Genomic DNA, 25050 nt, shown 5'->3' on the forward strand with positions numbered 1-25050 from the left:
CACACATTCTAGTTCTTTGAAAATGGACAAAAGTAGAATCTGTGGCACATGCAAGAGCAACAAGCACTTAACAATATACAATATTTTGAAGAGATAATAGGGTTTTCAAATATGTGTTCATCAGCCTACTGGGAAACCAATGCACAGACTCCTTAGTCCAACCGGTAGAAACATATGGTGTTTGTTCAAAGAGGGCAAGTTCAAGAGTTAGCCAGATATCTGATTCTGAGAAGTTTCTTCCATCGACCAAGCACTTCTCCTCCTTCTGTCCTCTCCATGTTCCTGCCCCCGACTCCTGTTTTTCTTTCCAAACATATTCTTATGTCCACATTATCTAGATATAACTCTCTCAGTTTCCCGCTTCACTATAAAAATATAGGCTCAGATGCACGCTTACATGTGAAGTAAAAGCAGATATTCCAGGAGAATTAGGTGAGTGAACACTATTGGTATGAAGTCTCTTCAATTACACAGCTCCGGAGACAGCAGGAATTACCAATCGACTAACATAATTATTATAATTAGGACAATAGATCATTCTATTATAACTAGAATATTCTGAAATAATTAACAATAGAATTATCAAGTGAATTAGCTTGATATGCTGACCCTCACCTTGCTCATAAGAGTCAAAATTACTTGGATGATTATCTAGACCTGCAAACAGACAGATTTGGGTAGACAGTTACACACTATCTCTCTTTAAACCATATAACGTCAAGCTCAAATATGTCCTTCCTGACAAGGTTCATCCTTGAACTTTTTAAGACTGTCTCTGTCTATGTGTTTATGTCGAGCTCATCTTGACAGTGAATAAGGAAAGCCAGGTTAGGAATGGAGAAAGGATAGAGGTGCAGAGCAAAAGAGAGTTCATGCTTTCAAGGCACCTATACATATTTTACACTCGTCTGCGGCCTTGTTGCTAAACAGTAAGACAGACAGAATCTTCATGCAGGGCATGATAGCTGTCAACTTGATGGACATGCCATGTTTGTAAGTGAGTTTTAACGTTCAGTTTTTAAGTTACTGAATACTATTACATATATTTGGAGTGACTCTGGAACCCGAAGTGATGGACAGAAAATTAATCACTTATGTGGTGCCTAGCAAGCTAATTCCATGGTGTCCACTTGATCCATGGCTACAGTGATTCAGTGAGCCAGTTGTTGGTTAGATCTCTAAGGGAGCTATTAAATCTGAGGTAGGATGAAAAAATGATTTGCAAGGGCTTGACCTTTGCTCTTTGGAAAAATGGGGTCACAGGGTGGGGAGGTAAAAAGGTACAGCAAATCGAGAGATGATTCTTCAGAAGTCGAGGTCCCCTGGGATGCTGCATTAGATGTAGACACAGAGGGCTTTCTTTCCCCCAAACTAAAGAAAAGGAACTAAGCGATAGTGCAAGCATTAAAAAAAAGAAAAAAGAAAAAAATCTTATTTATTTAAAGCGCACCGTGTGATTTTCTCCCTACACCACTTCTGTTTTAATCAGGCTAGTACTACTTAGGTCTGTTTACCCGAGTCTATACCTACTACAGCAAAACTACATATCTGGGGGCATGAATGGGGAGTGGGAAAAGGTGCCCTCACGTTTAACTTCTGTCCCAAGCAGCTTACATGTGGGCTCATCAGAAGCAACTGGGCTTAGCTTGTGGGAAGAGTTTGAGGTGCCGTTCGCTACCCACTCTCACCACGCGCACACGAACACGCCTTTATTCCTTATTCACAGTAGCGGGTCTGCCTGACCCTTCTAGCGACTTCTGGCAGAGGCTTTAGATGTGCTGGCGACAGCAGCGACGGAACTCTGGCAGGAGACCAGACAGGGTTAACTGACGGCCTGTCTTTCCCAACGTCTATTTTGTAGGCTCTGTCCTTTAAGGCTTCAGTCTCTCTCCTTTTCTTTGCATCCTGGCTTTTTGGATGGCGGCCATCTTGCTGACAAACCACAGGAGCTGTCATCCTAAAACGCTTCAGACCGTCACAAGTTCATCGGGAGGTTGACACAGTATGCTCCAGAGGAAACACAGCCCACACTGCTTTACTGCTTGATGTTCTTGTCTGAATTCCTTGGAGTGAAAATTATTTCCACAAGGTGTCTGTCCTCATTGGGGTGCAAGGACAAGTCATTTTTTTTGGGCATGTTTTCAATACATTGTTTTTGCAATGTCTTCACGTGGAATCTCTTCAGAAGTGTAACCAGGGCGACTTTCATCATCACCATGGCGATGTACTTCCCAGCACAGCTGCGGGGCCCGAAGCCAAATGGCTGAAAATACCTGAAGGGAACCTATGAAAATGAGCAGATGGTTAGGGAGGGTCACGCAACCGGCTTTCTTTGATTTGCTCTGAAAACGCTTGTCAGTCAGAATGCCTGGTTGGCCTCTCAGCCGTACTGCTTCCTCCCTGAGACACACAGCTGGGGCTAAAGAAGCAACCCTTCTCATCCACTGTGCCCCTCTTGCGACCCAGCTCGGCTTGTCCTGGCCTCAGATGGTCCCTGGTTTTGCTTTACATGTCAATAAGCTGGGGGAAGGCAGGGCAAATCACCATATGGGCGATATTAGCTATTCAGAAGCTCTGCAGGACAATTTCGGCTTTCCTAGTGCTTTGCAAGTTACTAAGACAAAGTTTGTTTTTGTGTGACCTCATCTAATGGATAAAATGATGATAAAAGACATGGATTTCCAGACTATCAGTGTCAAGCTTCCTGTGAGAGAGAGGAGGGATCTCTGTGGCCTGGGATGACTCTAGACTTCTGGTCCTCTCGTCTCTACCTCAGAGCGCTACGATTACAGGAGTTTGCCACTACACCGGGTCTCCTAACGACTTTTCGTTACCATGAAAATTAATGTGAATCATATCTGTCTGTCTTGTCCAGTCTGCATTTACATGATTTCAACTTACTGGAACTAAAAAAATAAATAAAATCTGTTGGCCAGTTGACAAGGCATTATCTGGGTTGCCTGTCCAGAAACATTAACTAGAGTGCTGGATCAACACTGAGTCCCTGTCTTACATGCAAGTAAGAAAAAAAGGAGACACAGAAAGTTATTTGGAAAATATTGTTTTCATGTAATGGAAGCAAAAATATCTCCTATTTATACCAGCCATATTAAGAAGGCAACTGATTTTTTTTTAATCATTGAGTTTTATTTGTAGTGAGATCCACTGCTTGAGGCCATTTGATAGAATAAAGGCAGTGATAAAATGAAATCTTATTTGATTTCTGTGTAAAGCAGAAATGTATTTCCTTTGCTTGGCTGGTGGTAAGTTGAATCTAGATGATGAGAAAGTGATGCATTTATTGGTTTTTTTTTTCTTTTTACTGTATTATAGAAGAAGTGATAAATTTGGAGCTGGAGAGATGACTCAGTGATTTAAGAGTACTGGCTGCTTTTCCAGAAGACCCGGGTTCTGTACCCAGTATCCACATGGTGGTTTACAACCACCCATAACTCCAGTTCCAATGCCGTCTTCTGAACTCTGTGTGTACCAGGCACATGCACGGTGTACTTACATACATGCAGGCAAAACACTCATGCACAAAAGACAGCTTTTAAAAATTAATGATAGACTTGAATGGAAGAGATCAGTTGCCTTAAATAAGTCTTTGCCAAATTAAGAATTTTTCTTGTTTTGCTTTCCTGAGTGGCAACTTTACGAACGTTTTATACACAGAGAGAGCCGATAGCTTTGGTTTGGGATGACTGTGTTAGCCATGTTCTAAGTTACAGGACACAGGTACTCCCATGAAATAGTAGAAGGGTGGGTGGAGAGAGCTAAGTCTGCCTGGAGTAGATCTAACTGCACCACCAGAAACAACACGCTCGGGTGTAAGGAGGAGCTCTTACGTTCTTCTCAAAGTTTTCAAGGGTAAATTCATTGGGCTTGGGGAAATACTCGAGTCTGTGCATTCTTCCGATATTCAGAATGATGTTCGTTCCCTTCTTGACTGGGTAGCCATCAATCACATCATCAGCCAGGGCTCTACGCATGACCAAGTCCACGACGGGCTGGTACCTCAGGCTTTCATTAATGAAGTTTTCCACCACTTTTAAATTTTGGATATCATCAATCCTTATGTCTCTGTCACCTGCAGAATAGATAAAAAGGACAAAGAAAGCGACGTTAGCTTTATACATGATGAGCACTAAAGCTCTTTTTTTTCCCCATAGAGCAATTTGTTCTTGGTTAGAAAAAAAATGCTTGTAATTCTAATGCATGCCACCCACTGGAAACAAATGTGTTCTATTTGGTCTGCTTTATAAAAGTTCAGATGTTTCATAACAACAACAAAAAAGATTTCCTGAAAATTTGCTCATGCTGGACCCACTTTTCCACCTAAAGATGGGGCAGAGGCAGCCACCCCTTCAGAGGGGACATGCACTCTGCAGTTCCACGTTGGCCACACCTACTCCACATCTCATAGTCCTCTTATCTGTGGGCCTCAAGTCTTTGGGTTTTCCATCTGCTCCACATTCTAGGGAACATTTACATTGTCTCTTAATGTGTGAGCCGACTATACAATAACCATCCCAAACAAGGGGCTATAGGGTCCTGCAGGGTCGGGGAGCTTGTGGACCGAGTTCATTTTACAACGTTCACGCCCTTAGTCATTTGGGCAGCTACCTTCCCACACGTGTCGCTGACAGGCCCACCACATCCGACCACAAACAAATTGGTCCTGGAAAACGGCTACTACTCTCCACCATCAGTGCCCCACCTAACTCTGGGCGTGATCGAGGGGTAACAGACATTCCCATTGTCTCAGCTTGGCCTGGCATTGGTCAAAGAAGCTTAGATTTGTCCCAGATATGGCAGGATCTAAAAGCACCCTCAAATAAACCACCACTTTTACAGAATCAAAGCAGCATCCTGGAGTTTCAGGTGTACTAAGGTGTCCCTGTCTCCTATAAATCCAAGGCATGTGGGAAGATCTAGTTCAGTGAGAAAAGTCTAGGGAGAGAGCCTGTATCTTAAGTACTGTGCTCTGTAACTGGGGTGGAGAGGCAGAGAGAAGAAGATAGAGGTTTTTGTATCTGCTAGGATTTATTCCTAGGAAGTAACGAGTGTGTGGACCACAAGAGGGAGCATCTGTGTTGTAACAAGCTCAGCTGCTTTCCCATCTTTGAGAGTCTGATGGAGAGTGGAGAGTCAGGGAGACACTACGAGGCACAAACAGGTCTCACACTCAAGGAACTTGTATTAGAGGTCTGACCAAAGCACACACTCAAAATCAGTTTCCCCTGCCACACCCTCCCATAGTGCCCTCTCTCTTCATTCCAGTACAACTGAGTTCTCTTTCTCCCAGCACTCTACCAGCCAACCCAGTGAATGGAGTGCCCTTGCCCTCTGCACAGACCCCAAAAGCCTGGCGGGAAACACTGAGAAAACATTCTGGAATTTGGGGCAGTGTTACCCTGTCTTCTTGTTCTCCTCCCCCTCACCGAGGACCTACAGAACCTTTTCTTACATTGAAACGAATGCAGCTTTTCCTTAGTGGCAACTGCTTCAAGCACCCATAAAATCACTTGTTAAAGGAGGTGCCTTTCCACAACCAATAACATCTATCACCAGCACTGTGTGTGTGCAAGGCCCGGAAAGTCCTTCTCGTGCTGTCTTCTCTCATTGCTTAGTAACGTGTCCCTAAACAGATCCCCCAGGTGGGGGCAGCCCCTAATAAGCTATTTGTTTTCTCCCGGGAAAGAGTTCTGGTTTTGTGCTTCTAAAGCCGAGTAGGGACAGGATGATGCTGACCTAGAGCCATGAAAATAGGCATGCAAGAACCCAATGGGGCCCTGGGGACTCCTGCAGCCAGAAGAGGCAGAAAGAATGGGAGAGAGGGGCCAACACCACTGGGTTGCAGCGGAGAAGGAAGCCCATCACTCCGACTCTGCTGCCCTCCCCTCCTCCTCCTGCGGCCAAGTAAAATCCACAAACACTTCTGTAAACAACCGATAGCCATTTTCCTAGGTGAGCTCACTAAAGAAGACTTATGCAACCCACGAGGCAGGCAGAGCGTATACTCAAGTTCTCCATCGATGGATTTAACTAACAGCATCAAGTAGATTTTATTGTATTTGTGCTGACCATCCACAGCCTTTATTTTGCAGTTAACTCTCCAGATAATGCAGTATAGTAACTATTTATAAAGAATTGCATTGCAGGAGGCATTACAAACAATGGAGAAGGGACTTAGTCTGTGGACGGTTGTAATTAGGTTACATGCAGGTACTATACTATAGTATGACTTTCTAAGATGGGCAAACTTGACCGTATATGTGTCTGTGCACACATGGAATAAGGTCTCAAGCTGGGGAGATGACTCAACAGGTAAATGTATGTCACCAACACTGAAAACATGAACTCGGTCAGCAGAACTCATTTGGGAGGGGAGAACGGACTCCCCACAAACTATCCTCTGACTTTCACATTCATAGTGTGACATGTGCACACACACGACCCCCTACACACACACAAATAGAAATCCCATTGAAGAACATACAGAAAACACGTAGTGGCGGGGATGAGAATGAGGCCCTAAGACAATGATGAATTAGGATATTTACTTTCTGTTTTACGTATTGCTCGGGTGTTTGAATTTTTCAATAAGCACATATTATTTTTATGTTTTATACAGCATATAAATAGGAGGGACTATCATTTTAACCTACTCAACATAACCAAGATGTAGAAGGATTACTTACTTTATTTTTCCTTTAGGTTTTACGTTTGCTATCAGAATCTTTTTTTACTATTATTTTTATTGAGTTATATATTTTTCTCTGCTCCCCTCCCCGCCTCTCCCCTCCCCTTCAATCCTCTCCCATGATCCCCATGCTCCCAATTTACTCAGGAGATCTTGTCTTTTTCTACTTCCCATGTAGATTAGATCCATGTATGTCTTTCTTAGGGTCCTCATTGTTGTCTAAGTTCTCTGGGATTGTGAATTGTAGGCTGGTTTTTCTTTGTTTTATGTCTAAAAGCCACTAAGGAGTAAGTACATATGACAATTGTCTTTCTGGGTCTGGGTTACTCACTCAATATGACGTTTTCTAGATCCATCCATTTGCCCGCAAATTTCAAGATGTCATTATTTTTTCCTGCTTTGTAGTACTCCATTGTGAAAATGTACCACATTTTTCTTATCTATTCTTTGGTTAGGGGGCATTTAAGTTGTTTTCAGGTTCTGGCTATGACAAACAATGCTACTACGAACATAGTTGAACGCATTGGCACTGAAGACCACTTCCTAAATATAACCCCAGTAGCACAGACACAGAGAAACAACTGATAAATGGGACCTCCTGAAACTGAGAAGCTTCTGTAAAGCGAGGGACACAGTCAACAAGATAAAACGGTATCCTATAGAATGGGAGAAGATCTTCACCAACCCCACATCAGACAGAGGTCTGATATCCAAAATATTCAAAGAACTCAAGAAATTGGTCATCAAAAGAACAAATAACCCATTTTAAAAAATGGAGTACAGGCCTAAACAGAGAACTCTCAACAGAGATATCTAAAATTGCTGAAAGACACTTAAGGAAATGCTCAACCTCCTTAGTCCATCAGAGAAATTCAAATCAAAATAATTCTGAAATTCCATCTTACACCTGTAAGAATGGGCAAGCTCAAAAACACTGATGACAACTTATGCTGGAGAGGATGTGGAGTACAGGGAACACTTCTGCATTGCTAGTGGGAGTGCAAACTGGTACAGCCCCTTTGGAGGTCAGTATGGCGGTTTCTCAGAAAATTAGGAAACAACCTACCTCAAGACCCAGCAATACCACTTTGGGGCATATACCCAAAGGATGCTCAATTGTGCCACAAGGACATGTGCTCTCAGATTCTTAAGCCATGAGAAGCTGCCAACACTCAGAAGGGCATTTTTAAAGCGCTGTCATTTATTTGATCACTGCTTACCAACAACAGCATGGATTTCCTTCAGTATTGCAATTTCAACATCAGGGTACTCTGCAATGAGAAGTAGCATGAAGTACAGAGTGACGGACATGGTGTCAGGTGCCGCAATCAGCATCTCCAGTATGCACTGGTTCACATTCTCCTTCGTCAGGTCTCCACGCCTCTGGGGAGTTGGAAAGAGGAGACAACGCTGAAGACGGAGTTGAAGTTCCAGAAAACAAGGGAGGTGGACACTCAAGCATCAGCAATCTCAATAAAATGAAATTACAGATCTCTGTACCAACATTTTACATATCAACATTCTCCTTAAAGATAAACAAATAGCTAACTGACCCGTGTACCACTGCCCCTCCATATACTCTAGTTCCACAGTTAGCTTTGGAGCTAACTGACTGGGCATCACATATATTCTTCTTGTGTTTCTATTAAATTTGTACAGACTTTTTGTAGTTATTCTCTAAATAATACAATGTCATAACTTTTAGCACAATGTTACAGCGCATTAGGTATTATAAACAAACCCCTGTGGGAAGACATTAAGTGTATGCAAGTACTGTGGCATTGTGGGGGTAAGATATGAACAGCCCTATATTTTGGTGTCTGGGGGGGGGTTCTGGAATAAAAATTCCAGATATTGAGGGAATGCCTTTATTTAGTGTCTTAGGTCTCCTCGCTTCCTGGAGGTTTCATATATTATATTACAATATAGAAGAGTTTGAATGATAAATGTCATGAAATGGCTAGTGTTTAGGCATTTTGGTGAACTACCATTAAGATTGCCTGCTAGAGAAATTTTTTAAAAATGCCACAGTTCTAAGGAGGATTCTTTAAATAATGGTATACCATCATAACATATATCAGGTGGGGAATTGTGATTCATTCAGGTCAATACCTCAGCAAAAATCAAATCAGTTGCAAAATCTATACAGTCTTCCAGCTTCTGTGCTGTCGAAACCTTCTGTCTTTTTTCTTCCACCAAAACAGCTATCTCATCTTTCAAGTCCTTGCTGTGGGGAAAAAAATGTCAAAATTTTCTCAGTTTAGACATCCTGCAAAACAGATTCTGATTCGTTTAAAGTCACTGGCACCTGTGAGTAAATGAGTTTATATCTTATTTTTTAACAAATATATGTGAATTACATGAAACATTCATCTTACAGTACCAGGGTTAACTGAAATTTCTAAACATTGATAGCAATCTTAAAGCTGTGACTTTAACTCTATGTTTCCATTTTCTTAGATATGCAGAAAGTCCTGACAAATATCAATATTACAGTAACCCGGCTTTTCTGTCAACTCAAAATTCCAGAGAGCCCTCAGGTCACACATTGGGCCCCTTGCGGAGCAGCTCCTTGGCTTTCTTTAGCCTTTGGTCTGCCCAGTGCAGCTTGCGTGTTTCGAATAGCTCACAAGGAACTTCACCAATACATCCCTCTGCGCACTGCGGAGCATCGCACGTACCAAAGCGGCCAACAGCAGCAAAGACGCAATCAAGCACTCAGTGTGACTGCGCTTGTAAGCACTCTAAGCTTGCGCTACTTACATGGATCTTTCATACTTTCTGTAGAGCCAAGAAATCTTAAAGAAGATGTTGGGTTTGATGAGGAGAGCCTGCCATGCATTAAAATAACCTTGGATTTTTTTCACAATGGCACTTTCTGTGAAACAAAAACAAGAACAAATTCACCGAGGAAAATAAAAGCTGATGAACAGTACTTCAGGCCAATTCTTTGACCAGTCTTTTATCTCCTAGTGGATAATCTAGCTACATAAAACTATGAGGCAAAGTTATTATTAATTTATCTACTTGCCGTCTGAATTGCCTGAGTTAACCATAGAGTTGCCAGTTTTCAAGTTTGTGTTTGAGACCACAGCCTCGACTCTCATATCCGCTTATGGTTGGGCTTTCCCACTCACTCTGACTTTCCTGGACTAAGGGGTAATTACAGTTACTGCATCCCTGCTCTTGGCACCTGAAAGGATGTTGTCTGGACAAGTAAGGAATACTTAAAAACGCTTTCTTAACCAAGAGCAGTGTGTAAAGCTGCACTTTGCTGCAATGCGCTGTCCCCACGTGCCCTGTTTAAAAGCGGGCAGAATTCATGACAATTCAAACTCCAGTACCGTCCAGGGGAATCCCCAGAAAGAGCATGTTCGAGGTGTCCAGCATGATGTGCCGCATGAGGGTCAGCACATCCACGTAGCCAGAGTTGTCGGTGACGTCGTCCAGCCTGTCCAAATGCTGTTTGATGGACTCTGCACACACTTCTACCATCCGAACGAGGCCGGGGCCTGTCAGAGCTGAAGCACAGAGGTTTGGCCGTCATAAACACCGGGACGCACACCAGCAGGCTGTTCTTGCCTTTTTATGTCAGGAGCAATTGTCTGCAACTTTACACTCAATGATAGGGTGGGAATTTCTGTAATCTTCTCCATACCTTCTTGTGTTACCCTGGTTTTCTGTAAGAAGCGCCTACCTTTTTGACTAAAAATGACTGAATATTACTTTTAAATAATGATTCAAAATCAAGCCGTTCTTTAAACCCTAGTTAATCACTTGTGAGATATGGATGAACTAACCATTTTTCTGGGTACAATAACCAACAGTGCTGTTTACACTTAGTGTACACATCTCCCTTGAGGTGGTGGTTTGGATTAGGTCAGGGTCACATTTCTTTCTCTTACATTTTAGCTTGGGGAAGGATAACAGTGCAGAACCAGTGAACCTGGTCCTTAACTGGTTCACCTAAGGCACCTTCTAGTGAGCACAGATGTGCAATGCCCGTCTCAGAAACAATGAACGCATGCCCTTCTCTTACTCCTAGCCGCTCTACGGTTTACTTCTATGTTTATTTCACACAGCAATGGCAGGCAGAGCATTCCTCGTTTGCTTTGCAGGCTTCGGTGACTGGGAACTCCTAAAAGAGGGCGACAACTATTCATGAGCATTGTGCTCCAATCAGTCCTGCGTAAGGGCCCTCAACACGGATTTGCCAAGTAAATGAATGAGTGTACGGATGAACAAATGGGTGAGTGGGTGGATTAATGAATGAATGAATGAATGAATGAATGAATGAATAAAAACAGATAGGGTGACTTGGCTCTACCCTCCCCTTGCTCTGCTCCTGACCATCCTACCACGCTGACTCCAGTAGAGCCCATCATGGTAGAGTTTCTTTAAGTTTCCTTCAGGAATATTCTCTATTTTTTGTGTCTTTTTGTTATTCAGACTTGCTGAAAAAGGTTTTCAAATGGCATGGAAATTTTGGGTGGACCTTGAAGGCAATCATTCTCTCAGATAAGAACATTCTATCATAAAGGGGAAACATATATCAGAAGAAAGGAAGCTGCCAGCATGGTGGCTCACACCAATAATCCCAGTTCTCCAGGGCCTGTGGTAAAAGGATTCTTAGAAGTTCAAGACCTGCTTAGGCCCCATAGTGGGTTTCAGGCCAGAAGAGGCTACAGAGTAAGATCTTGTCAAGAAAGAATGTGGGAGACAGTGTGTGTTGGGAGTGAGGGATGGGAAGAAGAAAGGGAAGGGAGGGAAAAGGGAGCAATGGAGGACTGAAGAGACCAGCCTAAGGACACTAAAGATTCCCAAAGTTGTCCAAGAAGACAGAAGAAGGAGCCTCCCTCCAAGTGGTAGGAAAGCCCTCCCTGGGTGTTTTCTGTTCCCTGGGTAATGAGCACTTTCAAGACAGGGCAAATCATCCCTTAATGACTCAGCCCTTTGTATGGAAGGGGCGGATCCACATGTCACTCATGGCTTCCTTCCATGTGCATGCAGGATTTGCCTCTATGACCAAGAACTTGAAGCCATGTTTCACAGACTAGCAGAATGAAATATGATTGGTTATGGCCATTGGTGTATGCAGATATGATTTAATATTTAAATGTATTTTAAAAAGTACTCTTATCTTTTAAAAGAAAAGGTACTCTTAGCTTGGTCAAAAAAAGGATTCAACAAGTAACCAAACTTCACAACAAATAGCTCCTCTGGCAGTTCCAGAACACAACTTCCCCACACTCCTACCGACCTCTCTCCCTTCTCCCAGGACAAACATTTCCACAGCTGTGCTCACCTGTTTCTCTTTACCCCCCATAGCTTAACACTTCATAACGTTACTGCAAAATGTGTCCCGATTTTTATTTTTTCTCAGGGAAAACAAAGGACTCCAACTCCCAAAGGAGAGTCATCGAGACACTTAGGACTCTCATTAATTATAAAAATGTCAGGCACTTCAGTGTGCTTTTCAGTAAGCAATTAGCTTCCTATTTTTGGAATTTAATTGGGGTCTAATTTTATAACATTTTATTAGAAAGTCTGATCTTACATATACAGGAATAATCTAAAATATTTACAAAGACGTGCGGACAAGTCCCCAAGTCCTGTTAGAATGTTCCTCTCTTAACAGTCCTTGTCCCATGACCTCTCCTCCATCTGCCCCTGGCCACTGCAATAGACCCTCATGTCATTGTTCTGAGCTGTGCTTTGTTCTCATTAAACTTTCGTACGCTACTGAAGGAATTTTTCTAAAACACACTCAGCTGTTCACATCATTTTCCTAAAATATTTAGTGAATTATTGTAACTCTTGAGATTTGATCAAGTCCTCAACTTCATAAGAAGGGTCTTAAATGATTTAGACCTGCTTTCCCTGGGCCTTCTGTTCATCCATGGAGGGTTCCTGGACATGACATTCTCTGCTGTCAAATATACCATTCTTTGTTCCTACATTGTCTTCCTTTCGTACACTTTGTTAGTTAGAGTTTACTTCATTCATTCAAAGTTCATCATAAACACCCACTGCCCTGGACTGTCTTTTCTGGCCCCTTTGTGGCTTTAGGTGACCTCTGTGTCTAGTCTCTGCAGTCTGGTGCAACCTCACCTAGAAAGTATACTTGGTGATATACAGGCCCACCTTACCCAGCCTTCTGCGGTCCTCGAGGGCAGAATCAAGTCTTGCTTATCATTGTTTTATTGGTATCTAAGATCTGAGTCAAACGACAAAGTAAGATACAGTGTATGTTCCTACAGAGTCAGACATGTTTTATTTGTTCTTTACAACAGCTCAAGGCCCAGTTCTAGCACTCATTAACTTCCACGGATAAAGAAATAAAGCACACAGACAGTAGACAATTTGGCGGAAGTCCTTGTATGAATAGCAAGTGGCAGTATTGGGACATGAGCCCACTATAACCCTGAGACATGCACTTTTCCACTAATCCAGTGTCACTCTTGTAAGGCACAGGGAGAGTGATCTGTTCCAACATGGCTACACACACTCAAAACCTCTCCAAAATTGTCTACGGTCTTCATCCCAAAAAGATTTGTGTGTGTCCTCAAGAAGAGGAGATTGTGGTGTTGCTGTGATAAACCCAAATGAATCCCAAGATTCATTAGTGAGGAAACTTTCCCATCTGAGGTCATAAGAGAAGGTGGGACAGAGAAGAGCAGCGCAAGGAGGACGGGGCCTGTCCACCAGACAAGGAATGAAGGTGAGGCTCCATAAGCTGGAAGAAGTAAGATCAAGGATGCCGCCCATCCTCGGGCTTGCCATCCCTGCTGAGACCCACGACAGACTTCTGACCTGCAGAATTTTACCACAAGCATGTCATTCACCCAAAGCTGTCTAGTGTGTTACAGTAGCCAGAGGAAGTGAGCATGCTGTGTCTATAGCAATGTGGTAGACTTAGAGACCTCCAGAGCCTGAATGGAAAGAAGAATTTTGATGGTACATGGTCATACCGAAAATTCATGTAGCTCCGGGTGCCATCTCTGACAAGATTGCCACGGCAAGACCACTCTTCCTGATGCTTGACTTAGTGTTAAAAACTGACCTTGTGTGGTCCTCAACAACTTTGTTTTCAGAAGGACATAGTAAGGGGTAAGGGCCAGGCTTGGGACTGAATCTCTGTTCACCTCTTCCTTGCTCTGCTGGTGTGAATCTCAAACTTCATTTCTTCAACCGTAAGACTTAGAAGCTGCATGAGTCAACACACAGAGTCTTTCCCTGTGTTAAGATTCTCATTTATTGTTGTCTCTTAAAGCCTCTGACCTGACAGACAGCGGGTCTGCCAATGCATTATTTAGTCATGTTTAGATGAAACATTGAGCTAAAACACTAAATTCTTAGTTGAAATGACCCTTCAGTTTGTTGTGGCCACAATCATAGACTCTGGGGTTGCATTCTGGGGGCTAGCATTTACTAATGTTGGAATCTTGGGCAAGTAACTTAACCTGTTTGAAACTTAAAAGTTTTCTCGCCTATAAAATGCAGGTAAACTATGACATTTCACCATATAACGTTGCTGTAGAATTACAATGTCAAGTGTCTAGGACGGTGTTTGATGCATAGGTATTATTTCAAAATTATGTGACAGCAAAGTTAAAATGATAATTTTTTTTTTAAAAAAAAGTAGTCCGTTCATAGACCTCAGAAAAGAAGGCAGCGTATTGCCGTTTACCTTTCATAAAGAAAGGGCGAACTGTTTTCCACAGGTCTGGGTTGTTGTTGAAGATGATGCCGTTCTCGTGCATTCCAATGCACTGCAGCCCACGCTTGCTGCCAAACCTGGAGATGTAGTTACTGTGCTTCATAACGTGGAACATGACTGAGGACCTGAAAAGGAAGGGAGCCTTGGTGTTAATCCGACACGGGAAGGGCATTTATGGCGGTTCACTCTGACTGTGGGGGCTCTCTCAACAGAAGCACGTTGGTCCAAGTGCAAAGTTTGATTTCTAGTACTCAGGTTGAACAAGCGTGTCGGGCAGCATGAGAGCATCCTTGGTCAACTGAATCACTTCTACTTTCTGATCCCCAAAGGATCACTGTGGGGAGACAGGGAAGCCCTGAGTGAGTGAGTGTGTGCTGTTGACAAGGGGCATGGCCATGGCCATGGTCAGAAGGAGATGGTACAGCCTTCCTTTCTGGTCCAAGTGTGGATGTTGACAGTCAGTGCATGCAGAAAACCTCCATCATCACCTTCTCAGCCTGAAGCCTGCTTCCCTATGGGAGCTGATCCTACTGAGGGCAGCTAAACCTGCCTGCTTGCTCAGCTGTGCACCATAAGCCCCTCCTCAACAGGCCTTGCTCAGCTGTGTGTCGTGACCCTGCTCTCCTGCTCAGCTCTATGTCATAAACAGGCTGAGTTTGCGGATGAGGGGGATGCCTGTGGAAATGAGGGGACAGACTCTAAAATAATAATAATGCTAAGAAACAACTTATTTAGTTGATATTTATTTCAGAAAAAAAACCTTAAAATAAAAACTATCAAATCAAAGTCTCTCAATTTAGTTCCCAATAATAAACCACAAAATGGCTCAAGTTTCTGACAAGCTTTTCTTTCTAAAAATCCAAAACAAAAATTCAGATGTTTCAAATTGAGTGTCAAAAAATTAATCTGGCATTTCAAATTTTACTTAGTAAGAATTATCACTCTATAAAATGGACTGAAATTACTGATAATTGATGTAAGACCTCTAGCTTTTCTTTCCGTTTCCTAACTTACTCCACAAGTAAAGTAGAGAAATTTTTTTTTACATTCTTTGTTCACATCCTTGTATCTAAAGACTTTCAGTACTCGAGCCATGGAGAAAGCACTGTCCTTTCTGTCCTGGTTCCCAGGCATGCATACACTGCATTTGTCTTGTGGATCCGACTGACCATTAGCAGATGTTTAAACCCCGTGTGTCCCCTAGGGGGTGCTATCGTCCCAACTATTTTCAGTCTGAAGTTCTGCCAAGAGAAACCATCAAGGAACTATAAAGCAAGGACATTTATCAAAGTGAGGCAGAGTTTATAAAACAGAGTAAACTTGACTGTGAAGAAGAGGACCTTTGAGGGACAAGAGGCCCCAGCCCACACTCCTCCTGGCCGTCACAGAGACCTTACCCTGACCCTGAAATGACCCTAACCAGCAATCCAGGCTGAGGGAAATGTCCTGCTGGGGAGAGTGAGGGTTTGCCAGTAGTGTCCCCAAGTTCAGAAGAGACAGTGGACAAGATAATGCCACTGAGGTCAGAGGTCGTACTTTTAACCATGATTGAAGTTAAGACATCAATCACCACAGCGGGCAACCCCTCCTGCCTCCCTTGTGTGGTATTTCTATTCAATCTCCCTTGTCCATTCTCTCTCTCTCTCTCTCTCTCTCTCTCTCTCTCTCTCTCTCTCTCTCTCTTGCTCTCGCTCTCTCTCTCTCTCTCTCTCTCTCTCTCTCCCTGGGACCCATGCTCTGCTCAGCCCTCTTTCCTGTTGCCATGGTTGAAATCTGACGTCCTTGTTCAAGGTTGTCCCCCCACATGAAAGAACATATTCTCATTTCACATAGCACCCCCTTTTCTCCTCATGAGCCATTTCCTCTGCAGCTCACCATTCCCACCGCAACCCCAGGAGCTGCGTGACCGGATGTCTTGGTGTCTCTCGTCTTGTCTCTCTCATGCTTCCTTCCAGCCCCTCTGCCATCTTTGATGTTCCTTGAACAATTTAGACCTGTTCCTGGCTCACGGCCCCTGCTTCTGCTGCACTTTTTCTCCAGGGTTCTGCCTGAAATATGTCTTCAAGACTTTTGAAAAAGGCATTTATCTTTCCATTTTCATGCACGCACGTGTGTGTGTGTGCACGCGCGCGTGTGTGTGTACCCATGTCTACATTTATACGTATGTGTGTGAACATGTGGAAGCTTTCAATTCATGCCAGGAATCATCTTCGATCAGTCTTCCACCTTATTCATCAATGTGTCTCCTCAGTCCTCCTTTTAAGTCTGTCGTCAGTGAGGCCTGTCCCAAACTACCAACGCACTCACAATTATACTACACTCCCACAGCTAGTCCTCCCTAACCTTTCCCAATTCTGCCCCCACTCCCAGACAGTACATATCTACTTGTTTCCTCTGGACTATCTCAACTTTAACACCAAAAATTCCCCAGTTTAGAAAATCCCCTATAGCTAGGTGGTGGCGGCGCACACCTTTAATCCCACTACTTGGGAGGCAGAGGCAGGCGGATCTCTGTGAGTTCGAGACCAGCCTGGTCTACAGAGTGAGTTCCAGGACAGGCTCCAAAACTACACAGAAATCCTGTCTCAAAAAGAAAGAAAGAAAGAAAGAAAGAAAGAAAGAAAGAAAGAAAGAAGGAAGGAAGGAAGGAAGGAAGGAAGGAAGGAAGGAAGGAAGGAAGAAAGAAAGAAAGAAAGAAAGAAAGAAAGAAAGAAAGAAAGAAAGAAAGAAAGAAAGAAAGAAAGAAAGAAAGGGAGAGAGTAAAGGAGGGAGGGAGGAAGGAAAAAGAAAATGGAAATAAAAGAAAATCTCCTAATCTCAGGCAAACGGAACAGTTGGCCATCATGTGTGCGCTACATAATGCCGCTTTCCATCACAGATGGACTACACAGTTAACAGTGTGGCCCCGTGAGATCTTGTCACCTAATTACCGTAGTGACCATCTTATACACTCTATGATGTTCATACATGACAAAATAGCCTCAGAATGCGTTTCCCAGAATACATTTCCCAGACTGCATTTCCCAGAATGCGTTTCCCAGAATGCATTTCCCAGACTGCGTTTCCCAGAATGCATTTCCCAGACTGCATTTCCCAGAATGCGTTTCCCAGAATACATTTCCCAGAATGCATTTCCCAGAATGTGTTTCCCAGAATGCGTCCATCATTCAGGAATACATGGCTATACTGTGCATCTCACTTGTTTCTTCACAGTATACTAACAGTATGCTGTCCCATGATGGTGGGAACTTTGAGCCATTTTTATTCTCCAAATATAATCCTGCTGTGAATGAACAGAGCACGGTGTTAGTATCTTCTCATTTATGAAAGGAATAAAGAACCGATTATTACTGTTGGCTTTAAGTCCAAACCCGGGACAAATAGCTAACGGGGGTGCCTGCTCAGAGCACTGCTCCTAGGTGCGGTGGAGGAGAAAGTTTATTGTAGCAATGAGGGATGATACAGGCAGGGGCAGAGACAGAGACGTCGGGAGAGTCCAGAGTGAACATGGCCAGACTGAGCTGGGCCATGTGAGGAGATGAGGGGACAGGAGCCACAGACCGAGATGGGTGGGTGACCTGGGCCAAGGGACTGGCCAGTAGGGTAATAGATAGACCAAAAGGGCCAGGTAACCAAAATGGCTGGATTTTATAAGAAAGGGCAGTTGGGGAAAAGGCAACCTAGTCTGGGCTGGAGAAGCTTAGGGTAGGGGCCAGGGTATGCCAGCCGTACCCTGTAACGGGTAGGAACTGAGGAATGATGGGGGAAGCTGGCAGCCAGCTCCACTTTGAAATGTTAAATAGGCACCCCAACCATTTGTTCAGGGTTTGAGTCTTAACAGCTAGTACATAATGTAAACTGACTGAATTCCCTGTAAATTTACACATAATTAAGACAAGTGTGCAAATGAAACTTTCATTGGCATATTGTCAATTATCCTTTATAAATGCTTTATTTTTGTATTTGTGACAGTTACACACCCGTACACACACACACACACACACACACACACACACACTAGACAGTCTACCATCTGTAGGGTGTGGAGCGGAACTGACCAAGGGCCCTGTGCTTGCTTTGCTGCAGGCTCCATAATCCTCATGCACATCTCAGCCTTGCCTTGGTCTCTGAGATGCGAGGGCAGCGCGCATGCGCACGCATCACCCCTCCTAACTGCCTCCCCCCCCCCCCCGAAATCCTGTAGCCTTGGACCCCTGTGGCAAGGCTGATTGGAAAAGTTGGACCGCAGTCACCACACAGCAGTAACGGCTCTACACCTCCAACTTTTTAAAAGGAAAAGAAATCCGGCAAACCGTTCAAATCAAAACAACAATCTGTCTGAGGTCCAGCAGGGTCGCTTCAAGAGGTACAGGTAGTTCTGGAAAAGACTTGAAGAGCAGCGAGCAAGGGAGGGAGACGGGGACAAAGTCGTCCTATTCCAGAGAGGAGCTCAGCCTTTAACAACGAAATAGAGGGCTTGGAGGCAATTAAGGAGAACACAAAGACTCCAACAAGTGAAAAGCCTGAGGGAACATAACAAGAAATGAACTGGAGGAGCTGCGGGGAGGGTAGGTCAGTTATGTCTGTACCTCTGTGTCTGTGCTGGCCAGAGCCACTAAAGTTGCTTTCCTGAGGAAGAAGAGTAGGGTGATTCTGGCTGTGACGAGGACCCCGCTTTTGGGATTAGATGTGGACCTCCAGTGGGTTTGTCTGGTGACCCAAGTCTCTAAATGGCCACTCTCTGGGAACGACTTCACCTAGTCTTCTGTTCTCACATCCATCATTCCTCATTTTAAATCTAGTCTTACACCCCGTCACCTTGGCTAGCCTCAAGGGTAATGCATGAACATATCTAGCAAGTTCTGAGCTCAGTGGTTGCTGCTGCTGAAGGAATCCGGCCAGGAAACCTCAGTCCACAGGAGCCTGACACTTCTGTCCACAGCTGCTCATGGCTGTGTGGATGTGGTCTGCCTTAGCCTTCTTCAAAGTGCTGTCAGATCAGACTGAATGAAACAAGGAAACCTCAGGCCAAAACTAAGAGATTGGCTAGAACCAATTTTGTGGTGTGGTAGTTGTAGATAACTTTGCTGAGATAGCGGGAAGTCGAGTAGAAATATGCCTTCTAATTCCTTCATCTTCTCAGATCAATAGACTAGAAAACTAGTGAACAAAAACACAGTTCAATAATAGCTGATGAGTATTTAGTTAATCCCAGGATGGATGCAATCCAGCAAAGCGTAAGAGTGTGGGAAAGAGGACTTTGGTTTTAATGGGCGCTGCTGAGCCTGATCGGTGGCGCAGGTGGCTCAGGCAAGACACTAGCACGCAGCCAGAGGACAGCAGCTGGCGGTTTCTCTCTGTGCTGGTTGCTGCCTTGTAGGTATTCAGAAGCCTGCAGGGCGACCACGCTAAAAGCTGCCAGGCAGAGATCAGCCTCTCCTTTGTTGCTGTTTAGAGATTTGGGGAATTGGTTTTGGTTTGTTTTGTTTGGGTTTGGTTTTGGTTTTTATTTTTTTGTACAGTGACTTATAGAAATAAGACCAAAGTCGCAGGAAAGCAGAAAAAAAACTGGTGTGTTTTCCCTAAAGCATGCTTAGCCAAAACCTTCCGGACCCTGGATTTTTATACTCACTACTCAGAGAAATTTTAAATGACTTCCCAGATTTCTGGGGTTCTTTATCTACGTGTCTCTGACTTTAACTCAAGAAACTTTCAATTATTTTGCTCATCCACAGTAATAGACTGCTACGTGGACATTTTCTCATCTTCATTTCCACAGGGGGAAAAATGTAGCTGTACCAAAATATGGATTTCTTTTTAGTAGGGAAAAACTCAATACTGTTCTTTAAAAGAAATAAATAAATAGGAAAAAGCTTCAGCCTTGCTTTTAAAGGAGCAATCGAAGCAGTAGAAGTGGTGGCCGCATTTGGACACTGAGAATTGAACCCGGGACTGGCACACACTGAGCACACGTTCTTGCTGGGCTACACCTCCCTCAGCCATTCGAGCTGATACGAGCGTTCACAGACTCACTTGCTGATGATGAGCGTTTCCTCTCCGCTGATCCAGACCCTCACGAGCTCTCCGTAGGTCTTATTGTAGTAATTGCAGGCACTTCCAATCCCCATCCACAGGAACCTGCCGTGGGAAATGAGGGGCCCAATTCCCAGACAGTAGCCAGGACCTACAACAAGTCGTGAGATGACAGTGAACTTCTGAAAAATCTCCAAAATTGTTGTTCTTTCGTATCAAACAACTTTTTTTATTTTTACATCTTCTGGTCTATATGTGAGTCACAAAACCAAGTATACCACAAGGCTCTCTACCTCTTCACGCGTGAAAAGTCCATGGCTTCACACTTGCTTCTCTTGACCTGACATTTCAGCGCCATGCTCATTTCTGAGAGTCACAAGTAAAAATCGGTTCATCTGCATGGCAATAAACATAGGAACTGCGAGAGGGGACAAGCCGATGGACTCAGTGGCATTCTGCCGCTCTTGTCTGTAAGCTCTCAGTTGACAGAATGACTCTATCAGAGCTGAGCCTGGCTTCCTTTCATGTGAAGGTCTGCAAGGATGATGTCCAATCCCAGAACATCTGCTGCCTTTAAGGCTCAGCTTATAAAAAGAAGTCTTAAGAAAAAAAAATCTCATGAGGTAATACAAACCTGAGAACTCATTTTTGCAGTGAAGAATTCATTATCTACACTAGAGCTCATGGAGCAGGGTCTGGTTTCGGCCAAGAGCAGCAATCAGCTCTCAGCCTTGCTCACATGGACAACGGTAGCATTATTCATAGTGTGAAGTGGGGGGGGCGGGGGGACGGTTCATGTCACAAAATGAACTTGTAGCTTGAATTCATTCTGCTAAATTTTTAGGTGAGCATGCAAAGTAATAGGTTTCATTATATTCCCAACATTTTTACAGACATGTGCCATTATACTTTGTTGACTTTTTTGAGACAAGGTTAAATGATTTAGCTCAGGGTGTCCTTGAACATCAAGATTCTCCTGCCTCAGTTTCTCAATTGTCGAGATTCCAATCAAACCCAGTAGAGTTTATTTTACTAGTGGTTGGTAAAAAGTTAGATAAAAATAATTCAGTACTTAAAAACTGTCATGTAAAGTAATTTTCCTAAATCTTTTTAAAATTCCATGTTGCCAGTGAAATTGTTATAAAGCCTAACATGTCTAAGTCACATGAGCCAACAAGAGTTATGTGATAATCTAGATGTACAAATTTTCAGCTGAATCATCTCAGCTGGATGTTGACTCTCAAATTAGGCAAACAGTGTTTAACCGAGTTCCTAGTAACGGAATTATCAGACCTCTTCTCCCTTTTTGGAAGATAAGATCTTTCAAACAAAAGATCAACAGAACCAAAGGTTTTCTTTCCTTTTCTCTTTCTTTTTTTTTTCTTTTTTTCTTTTTTTTATTGAGCTCTACATTTTTCTCTGCTCCCCTCCCTTCCTCTCCCCTCCACTTCAATCCTCTCCCAAGGTCCCCATGCTCCCAATTTACTCAGGAGATCTTGTCTTTTTCTACTTCCCATTAGATCTATGTATGTCTCTCTTAGGGTCCTCATTGTTGTCTAGGTTCTCTGGGATTGTGATTTGTGGGCTGGTTGTCTTTGCTTTATGTTTAAAAACCACTTATGAGTGAGCACGTGTGATAACTGTAAACCAAAGGTTTTCAGTCTTCTAACTCTACCAGCACTGCATTATATCATGACTGACATTCTATTAAAATAATTCCCTGTAAACAGGCAGACTTGATTGAATATATATTTCTTCAAAATCAGATACATCAAGTTTTAATCTATTATATGTGTGTTGTAAACAAAATACCATTTAGTAATTTAGTACAACACAGATGCTCAGTAAATGGCTTCAAATAAACAAGGTATGTGCATATAATATAAAGCATGAACTTCGGAATGTTGTTCTTGACACACACATATTTATGAGACTTGAAGGGACACGACTTCCCGTAGGAGTCAGTCTCCACCCCCTCCATATCAGCCCATCTTTGCCACTTGCCAGGTCAGAACCCACAGCTATGCTCTTTGCACATCCCTTGCCTCCAAGCGCCAGGTCTAGACAGACTTCTCAGCAGCCATAAAGGGAGCAGCTTACACCTGAGTCCTCGAGCCATCACACACTGGATCAAATCACTCCTCCTCGAGTCCACTGTCACCAACATCACCTGACAGAGCAGGAAGCTGCCTTAACTGAAACTTATTAATGGGGGCTTTTAACCACTACACCTTTTGAATTCCCTTAGGCTTTTGAGGACCCAGAGGTACCCTAAAACTTGTGACTCCAAGAGTCCAGAGAGCCATGATTCAAGAGCAATGACAGAAAGAGCTGGGAGAACGGCCACTTTCCTATGCCTGACAGGAGCCAGCGAATCCTGGGCTATGCCCTGAAAGAGAACTGACCAGACCTCTTATTTCCAAAACAAAGCATGAACGTAGGTGGGAACACACAGCAAAGACTAGGGACTCCTGGTCCTCTGCAGGGGCTTCTATTTTCCTTCTACGTGGGCATCAGCAAGTCATTTCCCTCCTCTGGAATTTAATTAACCCTTTATTTTGTTTGGACTTTCTGGCTTCTCTTACTGTCGTAACATGTTGTCTGGCAACACAGCATCTCTCTGGGGGCTTTCCCCTTCTGTCACATGGAGGAGTTGGACTTAACTCTGCGACTCTCAACCTCCGCTGTTCAAGAAACACTGCCAAGTAAGGTTTTAGAGAATCAACCCAGAGGCCCTACCTCAGACAGAGCTGAGGATCACTGTACTGTCCAGGTGGTTGCCACTGGTAACACCAGTATCATGTCCCTGGCCCAGAAGCGGTAGGCACAAATAAGTGCCACCTAGCTTCCTGACTTAGGCCTGGGGGCTGTCAGTTCTCACTCCACTTCTTCTCAAAGTGCATATTTTAGCTGTGTGTGGTGGTGCATGACTTTAATCCCAGCACCCAGGAAGCAGAGGCTGGCGGATCTCTTTGAATTCAACACAGATGTGGTTTACATTACATAATCAGCTCCAGGCCAGAGAGGTAGCCAGAGCTACTGTAGCGAGAAGACGTTTAAGGTCATTGCAATTTAAACACTCTGGGAAAGGGCTTGATGACTGGCTAGCAAACTCCCGCCTTCCAGGTTTTCTTATACTAAAATTAGAGAGTGTGTGGCTTCCTTGACAGATGGAGTGTTGCCCTCTTTTCTGTTTGCAAGATGCTCTTATAAGGCAGGTGTCTTGGACTTTAGCACCTGAGCCTAAGACAAGGAAGAGAAGGAAAAAAGTATTCTATTGCACCCCACCCTCAATCTCAACCTCAACTACTCATTCACACTGATCAAGGAGCTCACCAGAGGAAAGGAAATCCGTGGCAGGGGTATCCAAGCCAAAGCCATGGAGGAGTTGCCTTCAGCTCCTAGACCTCCTCCCCCAAAGGTGACCCCACCAGGGAGAAGAGAACAAACTTAACTCAGTGCTCAGTTAAATTAGAAACTAAAGGAACCTAAAGTGCAAGGCTGGATCTGAGAGGCTGGCAAGTATCTGGAAAGCTTCAAAAAGAATCCAGACACAGCATTGTGTGCCTGCTCTCCCCAGCCCAGCTGCCACTTTCAATTGCCCTGCGCAGAGCTCTGGCGTGTTTGTGAATGGGCGGTTACTATGGCATTGAAACAAGCCTTGTTGGATATCTTATGGAGTCAGAAACTAGCAATAACCATGAGGCATTCACACCTGAATTTAGAGACATTATCTGGAATTTCTGTTTATTCTGAATTAATCTGATAATTGATCATTTCATCAGCAGTGGCAAAATGCTTCACCGGGATGTCCGAACAATTATGTCAGTCTCTACTTTTGATTGACACACAGACCATCTTGGCAACTCCATCAGGATGTGATGCTCCCAGAGAATGGTGGCAGCCCCTTCACTTCTCCCATTACACAGCTCCCATTCAACCCTTATGGTGACATCGCTGTCACTGTCGCTGCCAATAAGAGAATGTGAAGAATAAGATTAAGAGAAAGAAGAAATGCAAGGAAGGGAGAAGGTGTGGTTGAGGCAAAGTAGAAGGGAGAAGACAGAAGGGAGGGCAGCCCAGAGACCCTTCCACCCGCAGAGCAGACTGGAATGAATTTGAATCTGTTTCTTTTTTTTTATTTCTTCTTTCTTTTGTTAATAAAAATCTCGAGCATTTTACCTTGCTCCACTCCATCTCAAGCTTGCCTCTTAGGTACTGTCTGTGCCAAAGCAGTATGCAGCCTGGGAGCATCCACGCAGCTTGTGATGCGCTCGTCTGCTGCGTGCAGACTATCCATTTAGTGCTCCCTTGCTGGCGCAGCTGTGGCTCCAGAAACCTTCCAACGTTTGCTCTTTGTCTTGTTACAAAAATATTTTTGCTGCCATGGACCAAGAAACCCACCAGAACATTCTCCTTAGGTACAGAACCAAAGCAGAGGCTCACCTGGTATGGAAGATGTGCTCTCACAGCTCCATAGCAAGAGGAGGAGGCCCGTGATCAGCAGCAGGGGCATGGCACTGACCGGCATAGCTTCCGGGACCATGTTGGTGACATTATAGTGCATGGGGTTCAGCATTTCCAGGAACAT

General features: G+C 43.8%; 1 protein-coding gene across 1 annotated transcript; it reads right to left on the reverse strand.

Moving 5' to 3' along the window:
- Positions 1–1841: 1841 nt before the first annotated feature.
- On the reverse strand, positions 1842–25050 carry LOC130873733 (aromatase). Its single transcript, XM_057768645.1, has 9 exons — positions 24906–25050; positions 20460–20610; positions 14397–14551; positions 10051–10227; positions 9470–9584; positions 8819–8933; positions 7927–8089; positions 3849–4090; positions 1842–2284 (listed from the first exon to the last, which is right to left on the reverse strand). The coding sequence occupies exons 1-9, from the start codon at positions 25048–25050 to the stop codon at positions 2036–2038; spliced, it is 1512 nt and encodes a 503-aa protein (XP_057624628.1). The 3' UTR covers positions 1842–2035.

This window comes from Chionomys nivalis, chromosome 4, assembly GCF_950005125.1.
Source record: "Chionomys nivalis chromosome 4, mChiNiv1.1, whole genome shotgun sequence".
NCBI classification, from domain to species: domain Eukaryota; kingdom Metazoa; phylum Chordata; class Mammalia; order Rodentia; family Cricetidae; genus Chionomys; species Chionomys nivalis.